General features: G+C 63.2%; 1 protein-coding gene across 1 annotated transcript; it reads left to right on the plus strand.

Moving 5' to 3' along the window:
* Window positions 1-4,423: 4,423 nt before the first annotated feature.
* Window positions 4,424-25,730, plus strand: SLX9 (SLX9 ribosome biogenesis factor). The gene is made up of 6 exons (XM_039840061.1): window positions 4,424-4,690; window positions 7,821-7,929; window positions 14,485-14,553; window positions 19,789-19,939; window positions 24,271-24,336; window positions 25,471-25,730. The coding sequence occupies exons 1-6, from the start codon at window positions 4,553-4,555 to the stop codon at window positions 25,592-25,594; spliced, it is 657 nt and encodes a 218-aa protein (XP_039695995.1). The 5' UTR covers window positions 4,424-4,552; the 3' UTR covers window positions 25,595-25,730.
* The last annotated feature ends 1,578 nt before the right edge of the window (window positions 25,731-27,308 follow it).

Here is a 27,308-nt window from a genome sequence, read left to right on the forward strand (position 1 = left end):
CAGGAAAGAAACGCAGCCCAAGGAGGGGCGTGGGGCTCTGGGGCAGCCCCAGGACAGCGCACGGCCCGGTCACCCAGGACCCCGTGGAGACAGCCCATTAGGGCCTCGCCCCTGCCTTCCGCGGGCGGGCCGAGCGCAACCTCGGCTTAGGCAATCTCCTCCCAAGGCCTCGGCCCCGCCCGGCCCACTTCCCCCGGATCTCCCCGCGACGCCCCCACCATCGTGAGTCTGACGCATCGTTTTACCCGAAGAGTTTACTAATTCGGGGACTCCACACCCCCAAATGGTTTGCAGCTGCGCGGAGATGTGCAGGTTGGGTCCGTGCGCACTGTCCCAGGTGCCAAGGAAGCAACGTCTATGCCGGATTTTGGGAAATTTCTCTCACTTACGCAGGAGATTCGCAGGTGCCAAAAGGCCCCGTAGAGACCCAAGCAACCACTTTAAACCGCGGATGTCCCTGAACCAGCCAAAGGTCAAAGTCTTGGGGACGGAGGTGACTACTGGCCCAGCGGGCCAGGTCCCTGCTGCCAGAGCCCAGGGTCGCCAGGCCCAAGCCTCCTCCCTTGGGCAGTGCGATGAAGGCACGTGCGTCCAGGTGCCCATGCGCGCAAGAGGCGCGGCGACCGGCATCCCCCGCGGCCTGCATCCCCGCCCGCAGCCCCACCGGGTTTGGAGAAGCTGCGGGGGCGCCCGGGGCAGGCCGGCGGGGCTAGGCGCCTGCCTCTGTCTTCCTACCGGTGCGGGGGGATGGAGCCCACTGGGCGCTGAGGCTCTGGCGCGTCTCGCTGCGCCCTGAGGCAGGCGCCTCTTTCCCACGGTTGCTTTTTCTGAAAGCGCTGGAGGGGCCCTAAGAACAGGAGTGGGAGCCACCGCCCTTCCCCATGGCCCCCGGAACCGGGAGCCGGCAGGAAGGGCTGGGGCAGACTCAGGACTTGGAGCCTGCGGGACTCAGGCACCCCGAGGCCAGTGCTCTGAGCCTCCGCCTGCCGGGGGCGCACTGCACAGTGGCCACACCAACATTGCGACACCCAACCCGGATACCTGAACTGTCCACCTTTGCCCCTATCTACTCTGGGGTCCTGGACTCCCCTGAGCACGTGCTACCAGGTGTCTCTGGTGTTCCCCCTGTGAGCCCTCAAAGACCCCAAGGTAGAGGTGAGGAGATTGAGCCTCCGAAGTGCCTGCCTTGCCCAAGTCACATCCAAGGCTGGCCACCTCCCTGGGGACTGTGATCAGGGCCCCCCACCCAGAAATGAAGCTGGACTCAGGCCGGGCAGGGGCTGGGAGGAGAGGGGACTGGGGAGAGGGCTGATAGGATGCGTTCCCTGGGCTGAGGAAGGCTCATCTAAGCCGGGTTCAGGAGGCTCAGCGTGGCAGGGGTAGGGGGGCGGCTGGCGGCTGACCTCCATGACCAGTCTAGGAAAGCAAGCCTGCCGCCGGAAGCGCGGACGCCTGCGGGATTAGAGCTTTGGACCCGGGCCAGGCAGGGCTGGGATGCGGCGGGCCCTGGGGCTCCAGGTGCAGGGACGGTCTCTGGGGGCGCTGGGAGGAGCCCCCGTCCACTGTTCGCAGGTCGCCATCTGCTCTAATGCACATCCCGGGGGATTGGGTACCCAGAGCGCAGAGCCTGGCGCTTCACTAGGAAGTCCTGTTGGGGGGCCCCAGGATGGGGTGGAAGGCAATGTGCGGCGAGGGTGTTTGCTCATCCCGGAAGCCATCCTTCCCCCACTGTGCCAGACCCTGGGACCCGTGCGCTGAGGTCTTCCTGTGGCTCCCATGTGGGCTGGGCCGAGCGATGGCTGGACGTACTCGGGTTCCAGGAGAAGCACGCTCGCCGGAATCCTCCGTGCAGCCTGCGTCTGCCTTGTCCCCAGCCAGGCAGAGTAGCCTAGAGCGCCCTCGCTATCCGTGAGCGCCCTCCAGCGACAAAAGATTGAGCCAGAGGGAAAACGAAGAACTACCGTGAGCAGCCTCAGCCAGGTGTGGACGCCAGGGACCACTAGGCAGAGAGGTCTGGCGGGGAGTCGGATTGCGCAGACGACAGACCAAGGTGTGGTAAAGCGCCTGGAAGGCCAAGCGCCTGAGGGAGGAGGTCCAGGGAGGTCAAAGCCTGGGGGCATTTTCAGGGAGATCGCGGCCTGCGGGCCCCTCAGAGAGGCAGGGTGCTGTGGGGCGGGGGGCGGTCCACACTGGCCGGGGGCGGAGCCAGAGGCAGGGAGAAAGGAAGGAGACCAGGGCGGGAGCCCGGTGGGTCGTGGGATTTGGGGGAGCTGAACGGGGCCGTTGGGGTGGATGTGACAGAGAACCAAGGAAGATGACACCTCGATTTTGGGCCAGGGCAGCTACGAGGGGGACGGGGCCATTTCTCCTGAAGGGGACTATCTCACTGGGACACGGGGGCAGATGGGAGCAAGATTCCTTTCTGAGATCCCGAGAAACTCACTGGTGGAGAAGGCAAGAGACCCGCTGACGGAGGAGTCAGTAGCAGGGTGTGGCTTGGACGGGAGGCCGTGAGGGGGACGAGAAGAGGGACGCAGAGAGGGTGGCCCCGGGCTTCTATGAAGTTAAGACAGACCCGCTTTGAGGTAGTTGCACAGTCTCTTCCTTTTATTGAGACAGCGCTGACCGCACAGAGAGGCAAAGATAAACCCCGAAAAGGAGGCTGCCCTGCGGGCCCCTGGAGCTGCCGAGCTGCTGACATCACTGGCTGGGTCAGGCAGGGGACCCTGTGTCCCCCCCACCACTGCCAGGAGCCAAGCCGGGCTCCCTGCCACGGACGGCTCAGGAAAGGACGCAGAGGACACAGTGTGTTAAAGATCGGGTCTGCGCTGCTGGGCCGGGGGAGCTGCCTCTGGAATGCTCCCTGGTGTTTCTGCGTGGGCTGCGGGGGGACGTCCTCGGTGCCGGCTGAGCTTTGTCTGTGCGCCTGCGCGCTGTGCCCGAGCCTCGCCCGGCACTTGCACCTGTAGGAATTACCTCTGCAGTCTCGTTCTGTCTCGACATGCTGTTTCCTCTGATAACTCGTTGGAACCAGGCTTCTCTCACTTCTGTTGACACCACCTTAAGTCGTAGGTGCCACCAGATGGGTGGGGTCACGACTGGGGAGCAGGCACAGCATTCTTCATATTCCAGAAAGGCTACCTGCTAGGCCGATATCCTTTCTGCCCAGAGGTTCCACCAGTCCAGCTCCCAGCCTGGCCAGAGGTCCGCTGAAGGAGGCTGAGCTCTCCTTCAGGGCACCGACCACGGGTGGCCGCTCTGGAATGGAGTGCCTCACCCGGAGGTAGCTTCTGGAGTTCTTCCAGGAACATTTCTCTCTGGCCTCAGCCTGCATCTGCGCTGTGACTTGGCCCCTCCTACATTCTGGCCTGTTGTTTAGGGTCCTACATCATCTACAACTGTCCCTGTCCATGTTTGATATTCTAGAACTGGACAGGCCAGCTTCTGCAACCCCAAAATGACCTGTGACAATCAGAGTAGGGTATCGTCTTGCCATAGTGGGGGTCTACCGTCCAGGCCGAGCACCTGTTCATCCTTCCTGAGAAGTGGCACCCAGCTCTGTGTGGGGCCGGCTATTCCCGTCTGCAGCTCATGTCCTGTGGGTGGGTTTCCACTGGGCTCCCGGACAGTGCTGAGTCCTGAGTGCTGTCCCCCAGGGCCTCTCCGATGTGGGGGAAGGGGAGGTGTATCCCCTGTCCTGGCTGAGCCTGGATTCCTGTATGGCTCCTTGGGACATGGTGTCGCACACAGCCAGCTTGTTTTCCCGAATGTGCCTCTTGGGGCTGGTTGCACGGGAGCCTAGAGGCAAACTGCAGAGATCGGAAGAGCAGAGCTTGCTCGGGTCCTGGTCCTGCAGCTTCCCAGCATGCAACCCACCCCGGCAAGTTATTCCACCGGTCGTTTCTCAATCAAACGGGCCAATGAACCCAATTTCAAGGCGTTGTTTTGAAGAGTTAAGTGAAATAACTGTTAAAAAAAAATGGACACAAAGTAAAGGTTCGAGCACAGTTAATAAAACAAATGGACTCGCTCAGCCAAGAGTTGTTGGGCCTCCCCTTCGGCTCAACCACGTTCAGTGTCAGCTCTGTCATTGCAGACAGGACACCCCTTCTCATAGCACTAGGCCCACTGTCCCAGTTCTCCAATCTTTCTCTCCCCCAGAGCCCGTATGAAAGGCGCATGTGTGGTGTGACAAATACAATCGTGTGTTTTCACGAAACTGGGCCTCATCCAGCACCATATTCATCATTCTCCAAATCTTCGGGCGGAGGGCGCAGCTGGCTGCCTGGATGCCAGCAAGCAGCCCACACCTTTCCCGAGAGGCGGGGCCAGGAACGCGGCCCCGCCCCGCCGCGACGCATTCTCTGTGGCCCCGCCCCTCCGCCGGAACTGCCCGCCCCACCCCCGCGCGCCTGCGCAGTCACCGCCCGGAGGTTCGCGGAACCCCGCCGCTCGAGCCACAGTTTCCACCCGGCCCTCAGAGCGCGGTTCCCGCTTCCGGCAGGCCCCTTCCGTGCGCCCCGCGGGCCGGCCGTGGGTCTCCAGCCGGGACATGGGGAAAGTGAGGGGGCTGCGGGCCCGCGTGCACCAGGCTGCGGTGAGGCCCACCGGGCAGGCCGCGCCCATTCCCGCGCCTCCGGCCCGGGAGGCGGCCCCGCTGCAGGCCTTGTCCGGCGGAGTCGGGGAGAAGGTGAGTAGGGTGCGCGGGCGGCCGGGGTGCGGCGCCGCCTCGGGGCTCCCGGTGGGCTCGGCCCTGCTCCGGTCCTTGCCGAGCTCCCAGGAAAGGAAGTTCCCCAGGTTACAGAAAAAGCAAAGAGCGAACTGGAAAGGGACCCTGCGCCAGGTGGCAGTCACCCCTGCCCCATCTCCCCCACCTCTCAGCGGCCACTGGTCTACTTTCTGCCTGTAGTCTGGACATTTCACGCCCGGAGTCATGTCGCTGTGGTCTTTGCGTTGGGTTGCTTGGACTTCTCATAACGTCTCTGACGTTCATCCAGATTGTGTACTATGTGAGCAGGTCAGTGGTTTTTATGGCAGAATAGTGCTCTACGGCGTGGATAAGCCACGTTTTGTGGAACGAGGGCCAGGCCCTTCAGCTTCCCTGGAGGCATTTAGTGGCGTGTGTAACCAGGGGGCTAGCACGCAGCAGCAGCCAAGGCCCCGTCGGTCCATGGGACCATGCCTTTGGTTCAGTGATGCTCGTGGGAACAGCCACGTTTATTGAGCGCTTGCTATGTGCCAGGCACTTTACATCTTCCCAACAGCCCTAACCTTCATGGTGCAGGTGAAATAAATTACCCAGGACACACAGCTGCTGATGGCGGAGTCGGTGTTCTAACACAGGATTTGGCACAGCGTTCCGGCTTTCATGCAAACGATCGAGAGATCATTAACATGCCCTAAACTTCACCCACGTAACGTGTAACATTCAGTGGGTATTTTTTTAGTATATTCACAGAGTTGTGCAACTATTACTACAAATACAAGAACATTTTCATCATCCCCAAAAGAAATGCCATACTTATTATCAGTCATTCAGGCAAACACAAACCTGATAGATTTCCGTGTTCTGGACATTTTTATAAATGGAATCATTCAACATGCGGCCTTTGTCTCGGTTCTTTTACTTGGCATGTTTCTGAGGTTCCTCCTTATTGCATTGTTTCTGTCGCGTCATTTCTTTGTCGTCTTCGTGTTTGTGGCGGAAGAACCTTCCATTGTGTGAGAATACCACCCCACACCACATTTTGTGTATCCATTCTTAGGCTGATGGGCAGTGAGGCTGTTTCTCTTGGAGGAGATCCCTGAACAGCTTTTCCTGTTGAGGCTGTGACCGATGGCTCTTTCCCATGGAGGGTTCTTCTGCGGGGGGCGTACTTGACCGTACTTGCCGTCAGGTGGGCACTAGGCGCAGCTCCCCCGGGCCTAGCCGCTCCATTTCAGTGAAGTTTCCCTTTATTAATTTTCACATCTGCCAGGTTGTTCTGTAAGCTTTATTCTGTTCATTTTCCTGTCACGCTCTGTTCTTTTTCTTCTGCAATCGGCATCCTCTCTATTGGTCTTTCTTTAAATTTGCTGATTGTTTTCTCTGCCAGCTCAAATCTGGTTCTGAACCTCTCAAGTGAAATTATTCATTTCGATCATAGTACTTTTTGACCCCAGAATCTTATTTTGTTTTAGTAGTTTCTCTCTCCTGACATTCCATTTGATGAACCATCATGACACCTTCCAGCAGTTCCGTAGACACGATGCCTTTTCATTCTGGGGCCATATTGAAAATGGCTGCCTTGAAGTCTCACGAAGTCCAGCGTGTGGGCCCCTCAAAAGCAGCTACTGCTGCCTAGGTCACACGTTCCTGTTTCTTTGTGTGCGTCACACTCTTGTCGTGGGACATTGCACATCACGGGCCGTGCGTTGTGGCACCTGGGGCTGCTGGTGGTTTCCCAGGGCATTTTCCTGGTGTGCTGGGCTGGCGGTGAACTTACCACGTGAAATCTATGCTACTCGCCCGCCAGCGTGCAGTCTTCATCTTGCTCGTGTCTGCCACTGTGCCCTTGTTGACATGGGTTTGACCGGGTTCCCCCACCGCCCCAGCTTTTATTCCCTGTTCTGCCCAGGCCAGGCGGGATTTCCCACAGCAGCTAAAATCCTGCCAGAGTCAAGACTGCAGATCAACGTACAAGCAAACAACCCGCATTGCATGAGAGTCAGCGGGAAGAATAAACATCATAATTAGACTGCTGGGAAGTCAGAAAATAGAATTATTAGAGACTACAAAGTACGTGTGTCTAAAGTATGAAAAATATGAAGGGACCAAATGGGAGAAAGGAACAAAAGATGAGGCAGATTTGGAGGAAAAGAAGCAATAAATATTCTTTTCTTTCAAAGAATAGTCATTGAACTTTAACACAGAACGGACCGGTCAACGGAACTCTGATTTCTAGTCACGTAATGACACTGTACTTTGTAGAAATTCAGTGTGACATCGCCTCGCGTATTAAGCTGTGAGTGGAAAAGTAACGCGGTGCAGTGACCCTGTGCGAAACGCCTGAGGCAGCGGACGGGAGCGGAGGCTCAGTGCGCACGGACTCGCCCGCGGGCCCTGGGCTTCCCCGGCCTGGAGGTGTCGGCTGAGGCGGCCTTCCCGCCCAGCCCAGCGCCCTTAGGCTCCCGCACCGCTCGCGTGTGAGTTCCCTGAGGCCTCTTGTGTACTGACCACCTGTCCCTGGAGGTCCCTGAGAGCCAGGGCTTCTCCCGGAGGTCTCTGCCAGGCGCTCCGGGCGGTGCACTCAGCCCGGCACCTTCCTGGCACCCAGACTAGTTTCTGTATCACCCGGGTCCTGTCAGTGTGTGACTTCTCTGGGGGTGGGTCCTGCGGTCCCTCCCTCCCGAGGCCCCTGCTCTGGAGCCGCTCGGCCTGGGGGGCGGGTTCTGGGTGAGCACAGTGGGGTAGGTGGTGGGGTAGGCAGAGCGACTCCGACGGCTGTGGAGACCTTGATGTGGGGAAAGGACCTGGGAGAGACAGGGCTGCGGTGGCAGAGGGGCGTGCGGCGGGAGAGGGAGCGCCGTGGGAGTAGGGAGAGGCGGGCTCGGGGGGCCCTGAATCGGGTCTCAGAGGGCCCTTCAGCCGGAGCCGCCCGCCTGTCGATTTGGGGCCGACGGGAAGGTGCCGCCTCGGAGCCCCGGGGTTTTGGGGAGCGAGGGTGGCTTCCCCAGACCTGTTCCGTGGACAGGCCGGGCCTCCGCGCCGCGTGACGGGCCCCGCAGTACACGCCGAAGCTGCAGACGAGTGTTTGGGGCCCCGTCTCTCCCGTCCGTAGGAGCGGGCTTTCGTGAGCGCCGACCTCTTCGCCAGGACCAAGATCGAGCCCGGCGCCCTGGTGCAGACGCTGGACCTGGACGCGGCGAGCGGCACGTCCGCCGGGAGAGGTGAGCGTGAGCGCGAGTGCGGCGGGCCCCTGGGCCTGCGTGTTCACGGCGCCGGTGCCGACCTGTCTGAGCCGCTGGTGCGCACGGGCCAGAGCAAGGCTCAGTGCCCTGCATGCTTTTGGAAGGTCATTGTTCACGGGAAAAGTCAAAGATTTACTCAGATGGGAAGAAGGCCGTGAAGAAATCCCACGTGCCCGTCGCCGCCTCCGACACGCACCGCAGCTGCCGGCACACGGCGTTCCCTCGTGAATGCCACTGTGTATTTCCATGGCTTTCAGCAGAAAAGCGTGCCCGCGACGCCGTCCCCACGCCAAACACGAGCGGCCATCCGTCACCAAACACGGTGCACACTCTTTCACCGCCTTGTGCGGCGTCGCGGCCCCTCCGGCCGTCCCCGGGCGCGTGGTGGGGAGGGCACTGGCTGGCTGCCTCCTCGTCACGTCTTTGTCACGTTCCCCAACCCAGCCCAGCCCTTGGCCAGAGCTCCCGGCCAGCTGGCTCCCTCAAGCTGGGGCACCCCAGCACGCTGTCTGCAGACAGGCCTCAGTCTGGTCCTGTGGGCTAGCGCTGGGGTGGCAGGCAGGCCGTGTGTCCTCGTTGAGGCGCTCGGGCCTCTGGCGGGGCCATCGGCGCCAGTCCCCTTGCGACCGTGTTCCAGCTGGCGCTTGCGTCCGCAGGTCTAATGCTCCCGCACGTGTCCGTCTCAGAGCCGCAAGCAGCTGTCCGGTGCTGCAGCGCCGTCTCTGTGGTCCCGCGCTTCTCTGGGGACTCGACCCGCAGACTTTTCTTAATTATCTTCTCGGCTAACGAAGTGGCATCTGTGATTTCAGGACCACTTTCCGGGTTTCCATGCCCAGTTTGTACACAGCTCCTAGAGCTGTGAGTGGCTGTCTGACAGCCGCGACCTTCATCGAGCGTCTCCTGTTTCCGCGTCCGCTGTGGCTCTTCATTAGGTCGCTGCAGGGGGCCCTCGCCGTCTCCTGGCCACTGTGTGTGGCCACTGTGTGCGCGTTGAAAGCACAGGGAGCACACACGCCTCCCTGCCCTCCCAGGTGCCCGACGAGGAAGCTGCGAACAGAAAAGCAGTTTATTAACGTGTGTGGCGCCGGCCACGCGGGAGAAGCTGCAGCGATGAGACTCTCCAAGGGGCGGTGGGAACCTGGTCTCTGCAGTGTCCTAGCCACGAGCAGTGCGCCCGGCGGCTCCAGGGAGCCACCTGGCGGCCGGCGAGTGGTGGAAGGTGTCGTGCAGGCCCATCCCACGCCGGCCTCCCACGCCAGCTGCCCTGGCCTTCGCTGGCCCGGGGGCTCCTGGCCGTGCTCCTTCCTGAGCAGTGTCTTCGGCAGTCAGTGTGATCAAAGGTTTCCTGTGTTTGGGGCCGTTCCGGTCACCTTCCTTAACCGCAGACGGGTGCTTTACGGGTGATAGATGTTAGTTCTTTGACGCGTCGTGCAAAAGTCCTCATGTTTTCAGTGTGCTGAGTGAGGTACGCCCCAGAGAGCTGACGAAGGCTGCCTTCCCTGCCTGCCAGCCCGGGGCCTCTGCTTCCCACTGCCCCTGCTGGTCGTGGGGCTGAGTTTGTCTTTGGCCCTGGGACAGGCTCTGCCCTGTTGGTCCGGGTTGGCATGCTGCCCTGCCTCCTGGTGGTGCATCTGCCAGGAAGGAGAAGCCATCTGTGTTGCAGCAGGTGTCCCGAGCAGTTTGGGGAGTGGAGGGGACAGAGCGTTAGTCTGCAGTCACAGGACCGATGTTGGAGCCCCAGTGCTGTGCTTTGTTGGCTGCTGGATTTGGGGCATCTATGTCACTTTCCAGGACTGTTAGTTCCTCATGCCTTAGTGAGCCTGCCATCTGCTGGGTGAGTGTGCCATCTGCTGGGCAGGTGTGCCACTTGGTTCTGCCTCACGCCCTCCTGGGCTCCTTCAGCCGTGCTGGCCGGTGGCACTCCTGTGTCAGGAGCTAGCCCACTTTGTCCCCTTTCACAGACAAGGACGTGGTGCATCGTAGGGTCTGGCCCCTCCCTTTGCTGAGCTCAGGGCTGCAAGGCCCCTACTTGGGAGTGGGGGGCCATCAGGCTTCCCTCTGGCACCACTGGGTGGTTCCCTGGACAGCGTCACAGCGTCCCCCTTTCGTGCCCCCTGCACAGAGAGGGTGAGGCTGTGCACCACCGCAGGGTGAGCCCAGGCCCACACCAGCATCGCTGGGGCCCGTCTCAGACCTGCTGAGCCCGTTTTCACCCACCCGGGGATCTCAGATGTGGGCGTCATCTGCTCTCGTCTCTGTGCAGACCGTGGAGCCCACACTGGTCCCGGGTTCTGAGCTGTGGTCCGCCAGGCCTTCCTGGTCTCCAGATCCGGCCCTGCAGCCGCTGCAGCTCCTGCGGGCAGCCCTCTGCACTCCCGGGGAGCAGGCGTCTGTGTCGTGGCCTCTCCCCTCCCCCCGCCTCCTCCAGCAACGCTTCCGTTTAGGCCTGCGGCCTGACTCCCGACTGGCCAGTGCCTGGATCCCGCAGGAGGACAGTGGGCCTTGTGGTCCCAGACCTGAGCTGGGGCTGTGGCCCGGGGCAGGTGCAGGTCATGTGGAAAGTGGCATCCGATGACTCAGCCGCACTCAGCGACCTGCTGGGCCGTGAAGGCGAGGGCGTCTGTCTGCCTGGATTAGCACAGACACATCCGTCCTTCTGAGTCCTCACCCTTGGTTGAGTCACAAATAGAACTGCCCTCCGTGTCTCTGCCACTGTGCTGCTGCCGTGCTGCTGGGGTGCCCCCAGGGAGGCTGAGCCCGCTCAGGGGAGTGGGGCCTAGCTGTGGGTCTAGCACCTGCTGGATCATCTGCTGTGTCCTCCCACGGGCTCATGGGCACTGCCCTCCCCCACTCATTCCCGTGTCGCCAGCACGAGCAGGGAGCGGGCCCGTGTGACCCTGGGTGGCTGCGCTGCGGCGTCTTTCCTGGATTTCTGCACAGAGCTTTTGGAGCCCTGAGGCTGGGGGCCCAGTCTGCCCTTTGCTGCCTGCGCTCCTCAGGCCCACCTGATTCTAGGCAGGGGCCAGGCTTCCCGTGTGGGCCCCATTGGGCTCTGCCTGATAGGCTGAAGTGCAGTGCTAGAGACCCCCATCCCCACCCCCCTGCCCCCCTGCAGACGACCCCCACCCACCCTGCCCTCCCTCTGCAGATGCCCCCACCCGCCCTGCTCCCAGACCCGCACCCCACCCGACCCCACCCGCCCGGCTCCTGCCGCTGAGGATCTGCTACTGTGGGTCCCTCAGAAACGCCTCCTGAGAGGTGCAGGTGCGGGGCCTCCCAGCAGAGGGCGGCAGAGCTGCGTCCCCTTCTGGCCGAGCCCAGATGGGAGAGGTGGGTCCTAGTCCGGAGAGGAAGGCCGCTCTCCCCGCTCTTCAGGGGTCAGGGGTTTTCCGTAAAGCCAACTCGAAGACTCTTCCCGTCTGTCTTCCAGCCCTGAGTCAGTCACAGGGCAGACTCCTCTGCACCACGTCCCTCTCTCGCCTCCACCCTGCCCCCAGCCGTGAGAGGGGGACCGAGGAATGGGGGGGCGTGCCTCAGGATGCACCACTTGGTGATGCCTGCAGCCGCGTTGGGTCCCCTGAGGACAGCGGGGGTGGGGTGGCGTTCCCGATGTGGGAGCTGTGTGCTGTCCGTGGTGGAGGCGGTCGCAGGCTGCTGGCTGAGAGCTCCTGGCATGTCCCCTGGGCACCCGCCGTGGGGAGTAGGTCCTGGGCGGTAGTGCCTCCGCCAGGCCCTGGGAGGGGCGCCCACAGCCTCTGGGGCCATCTGGCCCACGGGGCCTGAAGTCCCGCGTGCTTGGCCGAGTGCAGGACAGGAGGCGTGGGCCTCCACTCTGGGTGTCTGGCAGCTGGGGTGCTGCTGAGCCCCCATGCTGTGGCTCTGGCCCTGCGGTGACATGGGGGACCCGCAGGTGGGCTGTTTTCACCTGGTCTCTGTGGAGCCGGGTCTCTTTAACGCACAGGCAGGGAAGGGCGAGGTCAAGGAGGCAGCCTGGGAGGACCCTGCTGGGCGTTTGAGAGGGAAGGGTTGGGGCAAGGTGTGTGGCTCGGGGCGTGGGGCTGGGTCGTGGGTCCCGGCCCTGCCTCGGCGAGGGAGTGGCCTGTGTCCCACTCTGCCTGCTCTGGGAGGTCGACGTGAGCGCACCTTGTGCTGTGCGTGAATTCCGTCCTCATTTCGGGACAGGATAAGCCGCAGCCGCTCCGTTCCAGCATGTCCTTCCTGGCTCTGGACAGTGGTATGTGGAGGACCTGGCCCGCGGCCTGTGGGCACGTGTGGGGACACATGCGCGTACACTGCTGGGAGAGAGGCTGCATGGCCGACCTGGTGTGCCCAGGAGCCCGTGCTCACAGTGCCCCGGAGTTGTCCACAGGTGCCTCGATCCTGTCCCTTCTGTGGTAGCCAGGGAGCTGACAGGAGTCATCCCCCATGGTGCAGGGGTGGGGCCCCAGGCCCTGGACCACCTGCCGAGGGCGGGGAGCATGGAAGCCCGGCCCTGCGCCCCCATCGGGCCCCCCTTCCCCTCCCTCCGTGGGAGCTGCTCCGCCCCCGCTCCACCCCCTCATTGGTTGCTGGGGCTGGTGGGGCCGCCCTGCTTCGGGGTGCAGTTCTGGAGAGCGCCCTGGGGCGCAGAACAGAAACCGCAGCCGCCCCCAGCGCCGAGGGCAGACCGTGGTGGTCTGTCGGTGGCCACGGGCCCTTAGGTTCGGACCGCATCCTCGGGCCGCGCCCAGCACCTTGGAGTGTGTCTCCCAGCGCGTCGTGGAGAGGCCTTCGTCGACAGAGGGCAGCTTGGGCACCCGAGCCTGGTGGCGTGCTCTGGAGGACACGGTGACGTGGGCGCGGGCCCTGTGATCCCACCAGGTGTCCTCCGGCACGCCGTCTGATTAGGGCAGTTTGTCCCCGCTGTGTTTATATCTTGGGGTTTGTAAACGGCCACCCAGTGACAAAGGTACCGTGTGACGAGTGAAGAAAACTTGGGAAACAGAACGGCGGGGCGCAGTGCCTGGAGCCACGCCCCTCCCAGGTGACGTCTGTTTCCGGGGGCCGTGCCCAGGCGGCAGTGCCGGCCTCCTGTGTTCTAGCCGCTTCTCCGGCTGCCTGGGGCTGGGCCGTCCCCTTCCCCTGGGGTGTCCCCGTGCAGCTCGCCCACCGTCGGCTCCGAGGGCGTGCTGCACCCCCTGAGCTGATCCCCAGCACTGCGTCCTCGTGAGTACGGCGGGAGCATGCCCTTCTCGTGGGCGTTGGCAGAAGAGGGTCCCACGTGGCCCGTTTACAGGGAGGCGAGGCTCAGGCCCGGCGGGTGGCGGGGAGCACAGTGCTCTGTCATTTGAGAGACTGGGTGGGTTGGTCAGCTCGATGGTCAGCTCAGCCGTGACACCGCAGACTAGGGGCTCAAGCCACAGACATTGTCCCCCCAGTTCTGGAGGCTGGTGTCAAGGTCACGGTGTGGCCAGATTGTTCCTCCCGAGGCCTCGCTCCTCGGGGTGCAGATGCCGTCTTCACCCTCCGTCCCCACGTGGTCGTCCCTCTGTTCGTGTCCTGATCTCTCACAAGGACACTGGTTGGATTCATCGGATTAGGGCCACCCTAACACCCTCGTTTCAACTTAATTACCTCATGAGAGACCCCCACCTCTATGCTTGCCACATTGTGAGGTGCTGGGATTAGGGCTTCAGCACCCGAATTTGGGGTGCAGAGGTCAGCCGGGCACAGTGGAGGGGTGCAGACAGGCTGTGGGGTGAGGACAGGCTCACGAGGGAGGGGAGGCCACAGACCTGGGCCGGGTGGACTCACCGTGGCCAGCCAGTGCTGGGGGCGTGGGACGGGAGCTGATGGCGAGCAGGGCGGGCACCGAGAGGGTGGGCGGGGTGGCCTGTGTTTCAGGGACGGAGGTGTCTTGGAATGCGTTGTACCCCACGTCCTGGTGGGGCAGGCGCGGTGGAAACGAGCGGGTGTTCTCGGTACCCCGGCAGAGGCAGTGCTGTGGCGCGGGGCTGCCCTGGCTGACCCCGGACTCGCTGGCCCCGTGGCCGTGGGTCCGCCCGCACAGAGGAGTTCAGCGTGGAGCCCGTGAGCCTCGGCTCCAGCGTGCCTGCGCCTGGGCCCGCGAGCTTCCCCCCCAGCCCTGGCTCCTCTCGCGTCCTTTGTGAGTGGTGCGGCCCTCGGCCCCGGTTATGCAGCCGCCTCCTGCTGGTCACCCCAGGGCCGGCCTGGGGCGTGCGTGTCGGAAGCCTGCCTGGGCAGCCGTGGGAAGTGCCAGGCTGTGGCCTCGGGGCTGCCACAGGGGCCCGCGGCTCCATCTTCACCTGGGGGCCGAGGGGCCGGGCCGGGCCTCGCACCGAGGCACAGCGTGAAGGTGGGCGTGGGCGAGGGCTCCAGGCTTTCGCTCCACTCACCTCCGGGGCCCGTCGTGTGCTCTGTCCTCCACTCGCCCACGGGGCCCGTCGTGTGCTCTGTCCTCCACTCACCTCCGGGGCCCGTCGTGTGCTCTGTCCTCTAGTCACCCACGGGGCCTGTCGTGTGCTCTGTCCTCAGGTGCGCAGGCGAAGGCTGTTTTGCCCAAGAAGGAGAAGCTGAAGCTGCGCCGTGAGAGGTGGCTGCACAGTGAGTTCACCCCGCGTCCCCCGGGCGGCGGCTTCCCGGCCTCTGTCCATCTCGCTGCGCCACGGCGAGGGCCGGGGAGCCACGCTCGCGCTGCCTGACCCCTACGATTAGTGTTCTGCCTTCTGTCCCTTTTCGGCTATTTTTAAGGGAATGATTAATACCTTGTTTTTGCCTTCTTCAGGTCTGTTTGAGTTGCTTATTTAGCTCTTTTATTTTTATGTTTTGTTGAGGAGTGAAAGGCTATAAATCACCCTCTGAGTGTTGCTTTAGTTACCATCTCCCAAGTTGATTTTACTTAAGTTTTTATCGTGAAAAATTTCATACAGAAAAGTAGGAGGGAACACCCTTTCACCTATTACCTGGATTTGACAGTGGACACTTTCCGTCACATACCTGTATACCTGTCCCTTCCTGTCGGCCCGCCCACCCCACCCCCGTTTTATCGACGCATTCCACAGGAAGCTGCAGATGTCAGTACACCTCCTCCCTACACCTTCTCCCAAACAGTTCTGCCGGAGTGTCTTTTTTGTTTTTATTTTGAAGTAAACTTTACATACAATGAAATGCAGGTCTCGAGTGTGCCATGCAGCGATTTATGACAAGTGCACACACCCGTGCAACCAAAGTCCCTTTCACCATGCAGCTCACCGTCCCAGGCACTCCCGCGAGCGCCCAGAGGTAGGCGCTGTCGGGTCGGTCCGGGTCCCAGAGTAGGCTCGCTCCTGCACGGCAGGTGTCGGTCACGGAGGGCGTGCGCTTTCTGGGTTCCTTGAACTCCCCCGTGCTCCTGTGGCCCCGCGCTTCTGTTGCTGAGAAGCGTTTCTTTATATGGACATGGAGCTTGGTGCCCAGTTCCCTGCTGACGGACACCTGGTCTTTTTTCTCTTTCGGCCGCTATGACTAAGGCCGCGCCGAGCGTTCCTTACCAGTCTTTTTGTGGACATGTGTTTTCATTTCTCTTGGGCAAATACTTGGGAATGGAATGCGGGGTCATAGGGTGGTTGTATGTTTAGTTTTACAAGCGGCTACCAGACGTTTCTCTACAGTGATGTGTTTCCACTCCCACCGACGCCGGCGGGGGCTCGCAGCCGCACGGCTGGGCCGGCGTGCGGTGGTGGCTGTCCGTCAAGCGCCAGGCGGTGGCTCGTGGAATGCTGCTCACTGCCACGAGCCGGCGTCACGAGCTCGTGGCCCGGTTGTGTGCCCCGGTTGTGTGCCCCGCACCCGAGCGCGTCCCGCGGCCGTGCCTCTGGTGCTGAGCTCTGAGTTCTTGTGCCCTGCACGACAGTCCTTGTCAGCGAGTGTTTTACAGGTGCTTTTCTCCCAGACAGTGACTGGCCTGGTCGTTTTCTTATTCATTTATTTTTTTGGCGAATAGAAGTTAAATTTTGAGGAGTCTAATTTATCTTTTTTTCTCTTACCTGGTCAGTGTATATGTGTTTGTCTTGTTTAAGAAAGCTTTGCCTCATCTCAGGTTACAAAGATGCCGTCTGTTCTTCTGCAGCTCTAGTTCTGGCTTTTATGTTTGAATCTCTGCTCCATCTCGAGTGACTCTGTGGTGTGAGGTGCTGGTCGAGGTTCTTCTTATTTACTCGCTGTGGATATTCAGTTGTCCCAGCACTGTTTATCGTGACGACTTTGTTTCCTCGTTCGATTGCTGTGGTGTCTGTGTGACAGGTCAGATGGCTGCCACTGCCGTCGCACCTCAGCAAGTGCCAGGCAGCCGGACAGCTGCAGTGCCCGGGTGGGCCTGGGACGCGGGGCCAGGGTCCTGCTCTCTGTGCTTCGTCCCTGGACCGCGCGGGCAGTGCAGGCCCCGGGCGTGTCCACGTAAACTGTCCCGTCGGCCGGTCCGCTCTGCCCTCGTGGCCACCGGCGCCGGGAGTCTGGCTGGCCGAGGATCAGGGTGCTTTAGGTCCGTAGGTCAGTTTTGGAGAATTGCCACTTTAGCAGCATCGACTCTTCGCGTCCATGGGCGTGGTACGCGTGTCCTCTAGTTTCTGTCATCGGTGTCTCGTGTGGCTTTTTTTTTTTAATTTAAATAAGCCTAACTGTTTTATAGTTTTTGAAGCTGTTGTAAATGGAATTCTCAAGAGCTGCACATTTCAGTTTCCTGCTAGTACATAAAAGTGTTTTTGTTTGGATGTTAACCTTGTGTTCGGTGGCCTTGCCGAGATGGCGCGTTAGTCCCGTAGTCACTCTGTAGCTTCCTTAGTGTCCTCTGCATAAATACTCACGCCACTTGAAACAGACCGTTTTCTGCCTCCCTTCTAAACTCAGGTTCGTGCAGCCTTTGGTGTGGTGTCGACAGAGGGCGTGAGGACCGTTCCGGCCTGGGGCCAGGAGTCGGGCCGGGCTAGTGTCCTACGAGCTGCCTCGTGCAGGAGGCGGAGCCCAGGCCTCAGTGCTGCGTGAAGCGGGTCAGGCTCATGCGTGCTGTTCTAGCCATTTATGAGGAGCTCCCCTTTGCCAGTCAGCACACATGGGCTGGGTGGTAGGGAGCGGACGACAGGGGTGCTTCTTACTGCCCGCCTTCTGATTTCAGTGACGGGACCGGGGTGGGCTTTGAGGGAGCTGGTGCCAGCCTTCTTGGCTCTGGATGGCAAGGCTGGTTTCAGCCCGCAAACATCTCTGAGGCCTAATTTGCATGTGAAATGCTTTCCTAATTGCAGACTCCAGCGAGTTTTAAGCTAAACACTTGGGGTGAAGAAGCCTCAGTCCGTATGGGCCTTCCTGAGCCCCGGCCAGGCCCCAACAGTCAGTGCTTCAGAACTTGCTGCTCGAGGCCCCGAAGTTGGCAGAAGGGACTTTTTGCTTGTCCCCTTTGCTCACTAGTGGGCTGGCTGTGAAAACCTGCTCCTCTTGGGACGGATGTCAGCGTGTGGGTCAGTCCAGCCCCGGCTCCCGTCCAGGCCACAGGGTTTCCTAGAGAGAAGTCAGGCATGGAGGCGCAGAGAGGCCTGCAGAGAGGTGGCATGGGGCTCAGTGTGCCTCCCCGGAAGAGGGCCTGGGCCTTAGGACATGTCCAGGAGTGAGGGGAGCAGTGCGTGCCCTAGCCCCCGTCCCCCCCACTGTCTCAGCAGGCACAGGGCGAGGGGAGATGGGGGGCAGCAGTGGAGGCGCTGAGAAGGCACCGAGGAAGCCCTGAGCTGAGCCCACTGGCATGGGACGGACACCCCTGAGATTCACTCCCTCACGCTGGCACTGCGCCCCAGGCCGAGGTGGAGGGCATCGTGTCTGAGGACAGTAATGTTTGAGCTGAGACTAAACAAGCCGCAGAGCTGTTTAGGTGACACATTCACTGCCAAATGCGCATGTGGCTTTCCTCTCAGGAGGTGGCAGGGGTGGCGACGGAGCCTGAGCCGAGCGGGGAGCCTGCCACTCCGTGCGTGGGGTGTGGGGGCTGTGCCCGTGCCCCTGCCTCCTGCTCCTGTGCACACGCGGCTCCTGCCCGGGGCCCACGTCCCCGCCCGGCCACCCCCACTCTCTCCGCCGCTCCGCCTTCGTTGTCTGTAGCGTGAGTGGGTAGCAAGCTCGCCCTATTCTGGGCACGTCTCCTGGTGACCGTGGCAGCCGCTGCCATTGACCTCCAGCAGACGTCCCCACGCGAACCGTCCTTGTGTGCCTGGACACTCCCTAGTTGGACACCGCACGTCACTTTAAAATGCTCGGCTCTGATTCACCCAGCGTTGGCGTGTCTCTGCTCTCCCCCACCCTGGCCACCCCAGCCCCCTGGCCCCCCAGGGTGCTCCAGCTCACTGGGCAAGGCGCCTGGCGTAGTGAGGTGCTGAGTAAACTGGTCGCCCTCGTCCTGACAGGATGGAAGGTCTCATGTCGTCACCCTGAAACCCAGTCACCCTGGGCTCTGAGAGGCGGCATGGGGCTCAGTGCACAAGGCCCCGGGAGGGAGGGTGGCCTGTCCCAGCTCTGTGGTGCAGGTGAAACTCACTGCACTGGGCCCTCTGGGACACTCCTAGCTGGGGACTGCGCTCAGGACCAAGTGCTCAGTCAGGATGGGCCTTTCCGAGCTTGCTCCGGGCTGACCAACTGGAGAGAAGCTGGCCCTGCCAGCAGTGATCAGTGGGCTGGCCTGAGTCTGTCCCCGTGTGTGGGCTTCCCATCCAGCTGCCCGGTTCCTCCCAGCCGGCCTGTGGATGCTGTGCCCATCATCGCCTCCTGCGCCCGCCCTGCGGGGCTGACAGGTGGCCATAGAGTCAGCACACTGCATGAGGGAGCGGCCCCTGTGGGTCCCGTGTGGGCCACTGGCTGCTCTTCTCCGGGGGCATCTTCTGAGCCCTGGCCATTTGTCAGGAAGGTGGCTTTTCGTTCCCTTGTAGACGTGATTCAGAGCCTGCACCGTTATTTATAGTGCAGCAAACGGGTCGTGCCGTGTTTGAGGGTGCGATGGGCGTCTCAGGCTCGGGTCTCAGCCCACACCCGTCACTGCCCTTGTTTGGAGCGGTTTTTAGTAGCGGAGCCTTTTTATATGTAAAAGACACAAGACACCTGCTGGCAGAGCGAGGGAGCAAGGCAGCTGCACAGGGGGTCGCCTCTGATGGCCTTTGAACCAGTGGCCTGGCCGCCTGTTGCCCTGGGTGTGTGTGGGGGGGAGGGGGCTTTGTCCAAGATGTGCACGCAAACCAGCGAGCCACGCTGGAAGCCACGTGTCCAAGTACGTATATTAGCAGTTTTGAAACAAATGTATTTTTAAATGGAAATTAAAGAGCAGGGCTGTGCCCCATCCAGGCTCTGTCGAACCCCTTCTGCAGGGCACTAGCCACAGCCTCACCCTCGGACCGTCCAGGCCCTGCCACCTCTCCCCTGTCCCGGCCCCTTCCCAGTGGCCGAGTGGAGGGAGGCCTTCTCCAAGACCCATCCCCCGGCACCCGTCCTGTCCCCTCTGACCAGTTCAGTGTCAGGGATCCGGCTCCCCGCCCCCTCCCAGGCTGTCCCCTCCTCCCATGGGGACTCTCCGTGTGCATCCCCAGGAGGCGCCTAGGAGGTGGAGGAGAATGATGTGCCCACCGCCCGTGTGCGCCTGGCCCCCCACGTGCCCGAGTCCTCAGCGCCTGCAGCGCCGGCCCTGCCGTCTGCCCTGTCATCAGAGCGGAGTGATGAGGGCAGAAAATAGCATAGAGGACCGCCCCGCCCTCGCCCCGTTTCCAGGCTTGAAGGTGTGGAGAGACCTGAGGCCCTCGGCCTTTGCCTCCCCTAACCCCCGTCCCCCTTCCTCAGAAATCGAAGCCATAAAACTGGCCGAGCAGAAGCGCCAGGCGGAGCGGAAGCGGCGGGCCACCGTGGTGGTCGGGGACCTCCAGCCCCTGCGGGATGCGCTCCCTGAGCTGCTGCAGCTAGAGGCCAGCTCCCGGCGGCCGCACACCAGAAGGTGAGTGTCCCCTGTGACACCAGGACGGGGCCGGCTTCCTGTGCTGCAGCCACGGCCCTGGTCAAGGCAGAGGAGGGTGACGGGGGCCGGGGCCAACGGGCACTGCGGCTGGTCCTGACACAAAGCCCTGGCTCCTGCGGCCCGAGCCACCAGGAGAGCAGGCGGCGACCCTCGAGGCGACAAGGACCGGGCCTCCCCGGTGAGGGCCCAGCCGGCATGGACTGCTGCACCCGCAGCCTCCGGCGTTCCCCCAGGAGGGCACTGCCGTTCGCGGCTCCTTCCGGCGCCACCCCTGGGCTCCATCCCCTCCCGTCCTGCAGCCTCTCCCAGGAGCCCGTGTCCTTCCAGGGCTCGCTCTGCCCCGCGTGACGTGGGTGCTGCAGGACGCCCGGACCTGGCCTCGGGAGGGCCTCCGGGAGGCCGGTCGCCAGAGTCGGGCCTCTGCTGTCCCCGTGCCCGCCTTCGCCATGTGCTGGCTCGTCTCCGATCTGCCTTTTAAAATGACGCTCCCGCTGCTGCTCCCTCTGAGAAGGAAGGGTCCCCCACCCCCACTCGCACAGTGAGCGTGGTGGGGACGTGCAGGGCCACCCAGGCCGGCTCCCAGGGCGGAAGTACCCAGGACATTCGGGCCAGACGAGGGGGCCACCGGAGCCGAGCCTGAGGTGTGGGTTCCATCCTGGCTTTTGACAAAGAGAGGCGGGCCAGGCGGCCTTCCCTGCTTCTGGCTTCTTGTCTGAGAGTTTGCCGGCCCCGAGGGGAGCTGGCCGCTGGGCCCCGGCCGTTCCGGCCACCCCTTGCTGCTGAGCTTGGGGCTGGCCTGGGGTCTCTGGTGCGGGATGGCTCCCAGCTGGCCCTTCAGCCACGGAGGCCCCCTTGGCTGGGGGTCACTGTCCCCACTCAGGTGCGTCTTGGTGCTGGGGAGCTGTTTGTTTGAGTAAATGTTCCTTTAGAACAGTTTTAGTTTTACAGGAAAATGGCAGAGATAGTGCCGTGAGTCCCCGTGTTTCCCTATCAAAAATAGTTATGTTACGGGTGTGTTTGTTTGTTACAGTTTAGGATCTAGCACGACACGTAACGATCGGTGTAAAATGATGACGCCCAACGCCCAAAGTTCGCTCAGCTCACCGCAGATTTGACTTAAGCTTTATGTGTCCAGGATCCCGTCCAGGAAGCCACGCAGCATCGCTCGTCACTCCCCTTGGGTCTCCTCTGGGCCGTGACAGTTTCTCAAGCTTTTCTCGATGACGGTCTTGAGGAGGGCTGCTCAGGCGTTTTGTAGGAAGCCCCTCAGCTGGGATTAGCTCGGAGACCTCTCCTGACTGGACAGTGGACGGGGAAGGGGCTGTCGGGGGAGACCACAGAGGGCCAGCACCCTGCTCGTCACACCCTGTGCAGGCCCCTGCGGTTGACGTGACCCGTCACCGTTGGCGCTGACCGCGGCCCCTGACGGAGGCGTGTCCGTCAGGCTCCTCCAGCCCGCCTTACCCTTCACCCCACACTGTCCTGTGCGAGGTCACCGGGCACAGCCCGCACCTAAGGAGTGTGGCGTGCTCCCCGCCTGAGGACGGGCGGCCTGGAAGCCACCGCACTGTCTACACGGAGGACTGACGGCTCCCCCGCCGCCAGCCACTCACTCGGGTCGGCGTCACCGTGGACGTTTAGACCTGGGGGCTGTCGTCCGGCACACTTCGTTCTCACGCTGGCCTTGCCCCAGCTCCAGCCTCTGGGGGCTTTCACTGGCCCCGCGCCCCCGACACAGCCTGCGGTGTGCGTGCTGCCTCTCGTGCGAGCATGTGCTGCCCGCTGACACGCCCGGCCCGGGCCACCGAGGGCTCTTCCTGGACGCCCTGGACTGAGTGTCTTCTCAGGGAGGCCGGTTCCTTTCGCTGGGAGCGGTGTCTGAAACCAGTGTGGACGCTGGCGTGCCAGGACTGGCGGGGGGGTGGGTTGTGTCTGGCCACTCCCAGCCGACAAGTCCGGGAGACACATGGCCTGCACTCGCCCTGTGCATTCCTGCTCGGTTAGGGGACAGGGTGCAGGGCCACCCTCACTCCTAACACCGGCTGTGATCTGGGGTCCCCAGCGTACTCTTCGGGCGATCATTCCTAGGACTCACAGAGGCCGTCACACTCGGCACTAAGGTTCGTTGTGGCCGAAGGGGACAGACTGACATCGCTGGGGCCGACGCCTGGGGCGAGGCCCAGGATAGTTCCAGGCTGTGAGTCGCCAGCCGCCCCTCCCCGTGGAGTCAGGACGGCCGTGTGCAGGGGTGCTGCCAGCCAGGCCCCCCGGGGCGCCCGGCCCCTTCACCCTGTCCCCGTGCCCTTCTGAGCCTCCTGCCTGGTGCCTAAGGGACCCCTGCCCCCTTTCACAAGCTGGGGGTTTCCGCCATCACCCCTCGGTCGCAGCTGGAGCAGGCCCAGCCCTGCATTTTTCTCACAGGAAGTGTTTGGCCTTTGTCCCGGGCAGCGCTTCCTGGAGCCAGGGAGAAAGTCGTGCCATTTGGGGGGTTCGCACCAGGGGGGGCTTTTATAGCACGTGGATGGGATGAGTGGGACCGTGCTCTGCTGGCTCCGTCACCACCGCCCCTCCAGGGGTGTCCTGAAGTCAGCACTGGATGTGGTGTGAGGACAGCCTTGTGGTCTTGGGCACCCAGACCCCGAGTGCCAGGCCGGGGTCCCCATTTACCACTGGGACACCCTGACCAAGGCCGCGGGCCCCTCGAGCTGGCTGCAGATCCAGGATGAGGCCTCGCGTGGCGGTGGCGGGGGAGCCCTCGGGGCCGGCCCTGCCCTCCGTCGGTCATGCTGCACAGGGCCGACTGGACGCTCCCACGGGGCCCGCGAGATGGCCACGCTGCCAGTGGGCTGTGCACCTCAGTCAGCGACGCGGTCGCCCGGAGGCTGGTCCTCTGGGCTGTGGTGCATCTGAGGAACAGGGCGAGCACCTCGTGCCGCTGAGCCCGGATCTCGGTGCAGTGGCCAGTGGGGGGCCGGCCCCAGGCAGCATCGGTGGGACCACTGCCCCCCCGCCTCACACCTGCTGGGTCTCGGGTCTGCCCGCAGGTGCCCTGGACTCAGATTCCGCGTCCTCCGACACGTGGTGCTTGGTGCCCGGGGACTCTGTCCCGGGATGGGGTGGGACACGTCGGCTCATTTGCATCAGCAGGGGTGGACGAGGCTGTTACACCCAGGGCTCCCTCGTTCCCGGGCTGCACTGGCCTGCTCGACGATTGGGACAGCAGCCCTCCCCAGGAACAGCAGTTCAGGCCGGTCACCTGCCCGGTGCTGGCGGGGCAGCGGTCCTCTTCTGCCCCAGAGCCTCTGTGGGCACCCGGCCAGCGGGCCGTGTGCTTGGGAGCTGCACAGCAGTCTCGGCAGGCGGGCTTCCACCCGCTGCCCATCCCACTCGGCCCTGCGGCCAGAGCCAGGCTCTCCAGCCAGAGCCAGGGCCTTCAGCGGTGGGGTGTCCAAGCAGGCTGGAGGCCAGGCCTGCCCGGACAGCGGGGGCAGCTTGGGGGTGGGCGCCGCATGGGAAAGCCCAGCCCCTGTGCCTCTGCTGAAGGGGGTTCGCCTGGCCTGGCTGTGAGTGCAGTGTCCTTGACTCGGGGGAGGCCCATCTGGGAGGACGTCGCGCCTGCGTGGGAAGCTGCTGACCGGGCCGGGAAGGCCCTGAGGCCGGGCGAGGAGGGCTCAGCCACTTGGCCCCGTGGGTGCTGAGGGGCCTCCCAGATGCGTCCTGGGGCCAGAGGGGCTGTGGGAGGCCTCAGTCGACCTGCCACTTGGTCTTTTAGTCTGGGGTGGAGCACCATAGCCCGAGGCCCTGGCCGTAGGGTGTGCTGGACCCCATTCTCACCTCCCAGCATGTGGCTGCTGTCTGGGGACACGGGCTGGCGGGAGGGGGGCCAAGCCCCGGTTCTGCAGGCATGCGCTCCGTGGGACCTGTGGGGGGTCAGCAAGGGACCCTCGTCCAGGTGGGGGCAGGAGCAGGGGCGGGAGGAGTGGAAGGAGTCGGGACCGAGTCCAGAGTCAGGGTGAAGGGAGGGTGGCCCACATGCCGTCCTGGGTGGCCCGGAAGTGCCTTCATTAGTATTTCTAAAGGACGTGAATGAAAGACGAGGCCTGGTTTGGGGGCCAAAGTAAGGAGTTGGCCAGGACAAGGCAGCTTCTCCTCTCCTGCCCCAGCCCGCATTCTCCCAGAGTCGTGCTCAGTGACAAGAGAGCTGGTCCCAGCGTGATCCAAAAGTCCTCTGTGGTCACGACCTTAGAGACGCGCTCCCAGGCCGGTCCAGGTGAAGCGGGTGGCGCTGACCAGCTTCTCTGTCCCCGCAGGGCAGGCAGCAGGCCCCGGCCGGCCGAGCTGAGCAGGATGAGCGCGGCTCAGAGGCTGCAGCTGCTGTGAGTACCGCCCACCGCCAGATGGGGCCCCCACCTCCCTCCTCGCCCACCCCCAGGACTGTCCCTGTCTGGCCAGGTGCCCCAACCCAGCTAGTTCCCTTGGGTGCTCTGGCCAGCTTGGCTGGGGGCAGCTCTGGGGCACAGCCAAGTTGGCGTGAAGCAGCCTATTCCCAGTGGGGCTAGGAAGCCCCTTCCCCCGGGGTGGTGAGGGGAGCTGCCACTGGGCTCAGGTCCTTGTTGGAACCTCCGCTGTCCCAGGAGGCTTGAGTGTGTCACATGGCTGGGACAGTCCAGTGGGGTTATTCTGCAGGAGCCCCTAGCCGGTGACCAGCAGCCACAGTTGGGCCTCAGGACCCGCAGAGCTCAAGCTGGGCCCAGCGTTTCCAGAGGCGGCATGACCACGCCCACTGCTGGCAGATGGCTGGGTTTAGGCGCAGAGAGCAGCAGGCACCACTGTGGACTGGGGGGAGGGTGCCCAGGGCCTCCTGCAGGAGGAAGAGTGCCCCTCCTGTCCCCTCTGGGGGCTGCAGCACCCCTCGGTGAGCAGAGCTGGCCTGGGCTGCGGGGTGCCGAGCTCTGGCCCTCTGGCCCTGCACTGTCCAGTTGGCTTAGGCAGCATGGAGGGCGGGCGCCTCTTACGTAAGGGCACACGTGTGCAGGGTGCGTGCAGGCTGCTGCCTTCAGCGTTGGCAGCCTGTTCCATTTAATAGCAGCTCCCCGTCAAGGTCAAGTTGGGGGCCTAGAACCCCCTCCCTGGGTGCCAGCACCCCCCACCCTCCTGGGTGGGCACAGTGTCTCCAGGGTCACTGGGACCATGAGGCAGTCTCAGGGCGGCCTCTCCCCTCCTGCCTGAAGCCCTGCTCAGCCCTCAGACCGCCTCAGACACCCAGCAGGGCTGCCTGCTCCAGGAGCTCGGGGCAGTCTCACAGGCCCTCACTCCCTACCCCACATCCAGCTGCTGCCAGTGTCCCTCCCTGTGCTGACCCCGGCCTGTCCTGTCCACTCCAGGGTCCAGCCTTCCCTCAGGCGCCAGGGCGTGGGGTGGCTCAGCCAAGGTGGGTCCGAGGTGCTGAATGCTCCTGTGCCCCCACCCGGGCTGTGGGGTCTGCTGACCTCTGACCTTGATTCTTTCAGCGAGGAAGAAAGGACGCGCTTTCAGGAGCTGCTGGCCAGTCCGGCCTACAGAGCCAGCCCCCTGCTGGCCATCGGGCAGCAGCTGGCTTGGCAGATGCAGCTGGGTGGCGGCGGGCTGCTCTGACCTGGCCCGGGGTGTGCCGTGCGGGCGAGGGCCACGTCCTCACCGTCGTGCAGGCAGCCCCCCCTCTGCGTGTTCACTGGTTTGGAGGTGGGTGGGGCCGCGCCCCGGGGCGTCAATAAACACCCTGCGAACTCAGGCCGAGGCTCGTGCTTCCCTCTGTGCCGACGCCCACCGTGGAGCAGGACGCATCATGAGCAGCGCCAGGCTGAAGGGTGCAGACGTGGACTTAGCACGTGGAAGGGCGTGGCTGCCTTTCCCGGATCACAGACGGGAGAGGGGCTCGTGCTGTGCCGGGGCAGTCGGGGACGTGTGGCTCAGAGGCCAGGGCTGCCACCAGCAGCAGCTCTGAGCCTGGGCAGGGCTCTGCAGGGTGACCGCTCGGTCACTTGCAGGACAGCCTGGAGAGCCAGCACTTTGCCCCGGGCTGCGTGGTGTGGGGGGTGGGCAGCAGCGTGGGCCATCACATTGGCATGTCCACGTGCCTGGTACTCCGGGCCTCCCGGCTGCAGTGCTGTCCAGCACGGGGGCGCCGAGCAGAGCTGGAGCCTGTGCCCCGGCCCCTTTCCTGGCAGAGACAGACGCGGTGCTGCACGCACAGTTGGACACGTCACAGGAGCCGGAAACGGAGAGATGGGAGCATGGAGGCTGCAGTAGGAGCCCCAGTCCCCGTGGCCAGAGGTCGGCACAGTGGCCCCACCAGGCACAGCCAGCCCCTAAGTGACACAAACTGTTGTCCTCGGCACAGATGGCATCTCTGAGAGAGAAGCAGTTTACAAAGTGTTACTTGTGACAACTCTGTGTCTGTAACAAGGTAAGCATAGGGGAAAGGCGGGATGTACCCGGGACACCGTGCTGGCCTCCACAGTGCAGCGCCGGCCCCTCGGCCTGTCTTTGTCGAGCTTTTCCATGTCGTGAGCCTGTCGTGGTGGCTGCGTGTTTACTGTGTCTGTCTTTAGAGGAACACATCTCTTCCTGGCCTCCGCTCCTCCAGTCTGACCGTGGCCAGGGCAGCTCGGGCCCCCCGTGGTGTCCCCTTCAGGGCCTCACTGCCCGGAACCAGGACCATCCCTCGGGGCCTGCGGTCACCACGCTCTGAGTTGTGAGGTGGCCCGGTGGGCCTGTCGCGAGAGGGCAAGGTACAAGCGCTGCTCGCCCACCAAGGGGGATGTCGGAGCCTGCCCCAGGAAATGGCCCGAGAAGCCGCAGACGTGGGGATGTCACCCCAGAGCAGAGAACTCGGGCCCCAGTGACGGCCGCCGCGCAGATAGGCTGGGGCTCCTGCGGGCGGTGACTGACGGCGTCCGGGCGTGATCGTGGGACATCCTCTGGGTGGGGTCCGAGCCCGCAGGCGCTCCCCAAACCCCAGCCCTGAGTGGGGCGGGGAGCGGTCTGGGCCGGCCCTGCCGTTGCGTGTGTGTCCTGGTCTGGAACGAGGGTGACTGCCTTGCTGGTGCGTCACACGTGCTTAACCCTGGCGCCCTCGGCGGGCGGCACAGGAGCAGGCGAAGGCCTCCTGCCAGGGGCCGGGGTGGGGGCAGGAGCCCCGGAGGAGTGAGGGCCCCCATGCACTGGACTGGACGGGTGCCTGCCCTGCCCCCGGCCCCCCCTGCGAGTGTCCTGGTAAGGAGGCCGAGGGACTGTAGCTTCCCCAGCACCTCATTGGTTTCCCACGTCACCTCTCGGGGTCTGGCAGCCCCGCCTGGGTCTGCCCTCC

The sequence above is a fragment of the Pteropus medius genome, unplaced genomic scaffold, assembly GCF_902729225.1.
Source record: "Pteropus medius unplaced genomic scaffold, Ma_sr-lr_union100, whole genome shotgun sequence".
In the NCBI taxonomy this organism is placed as follows: domain Eukaryota; kingdom Metazoa; phylum Chordata; class Mammalia; order Chiroptera; family Pteropodidae; genus Pteropus; species Pteropus medius.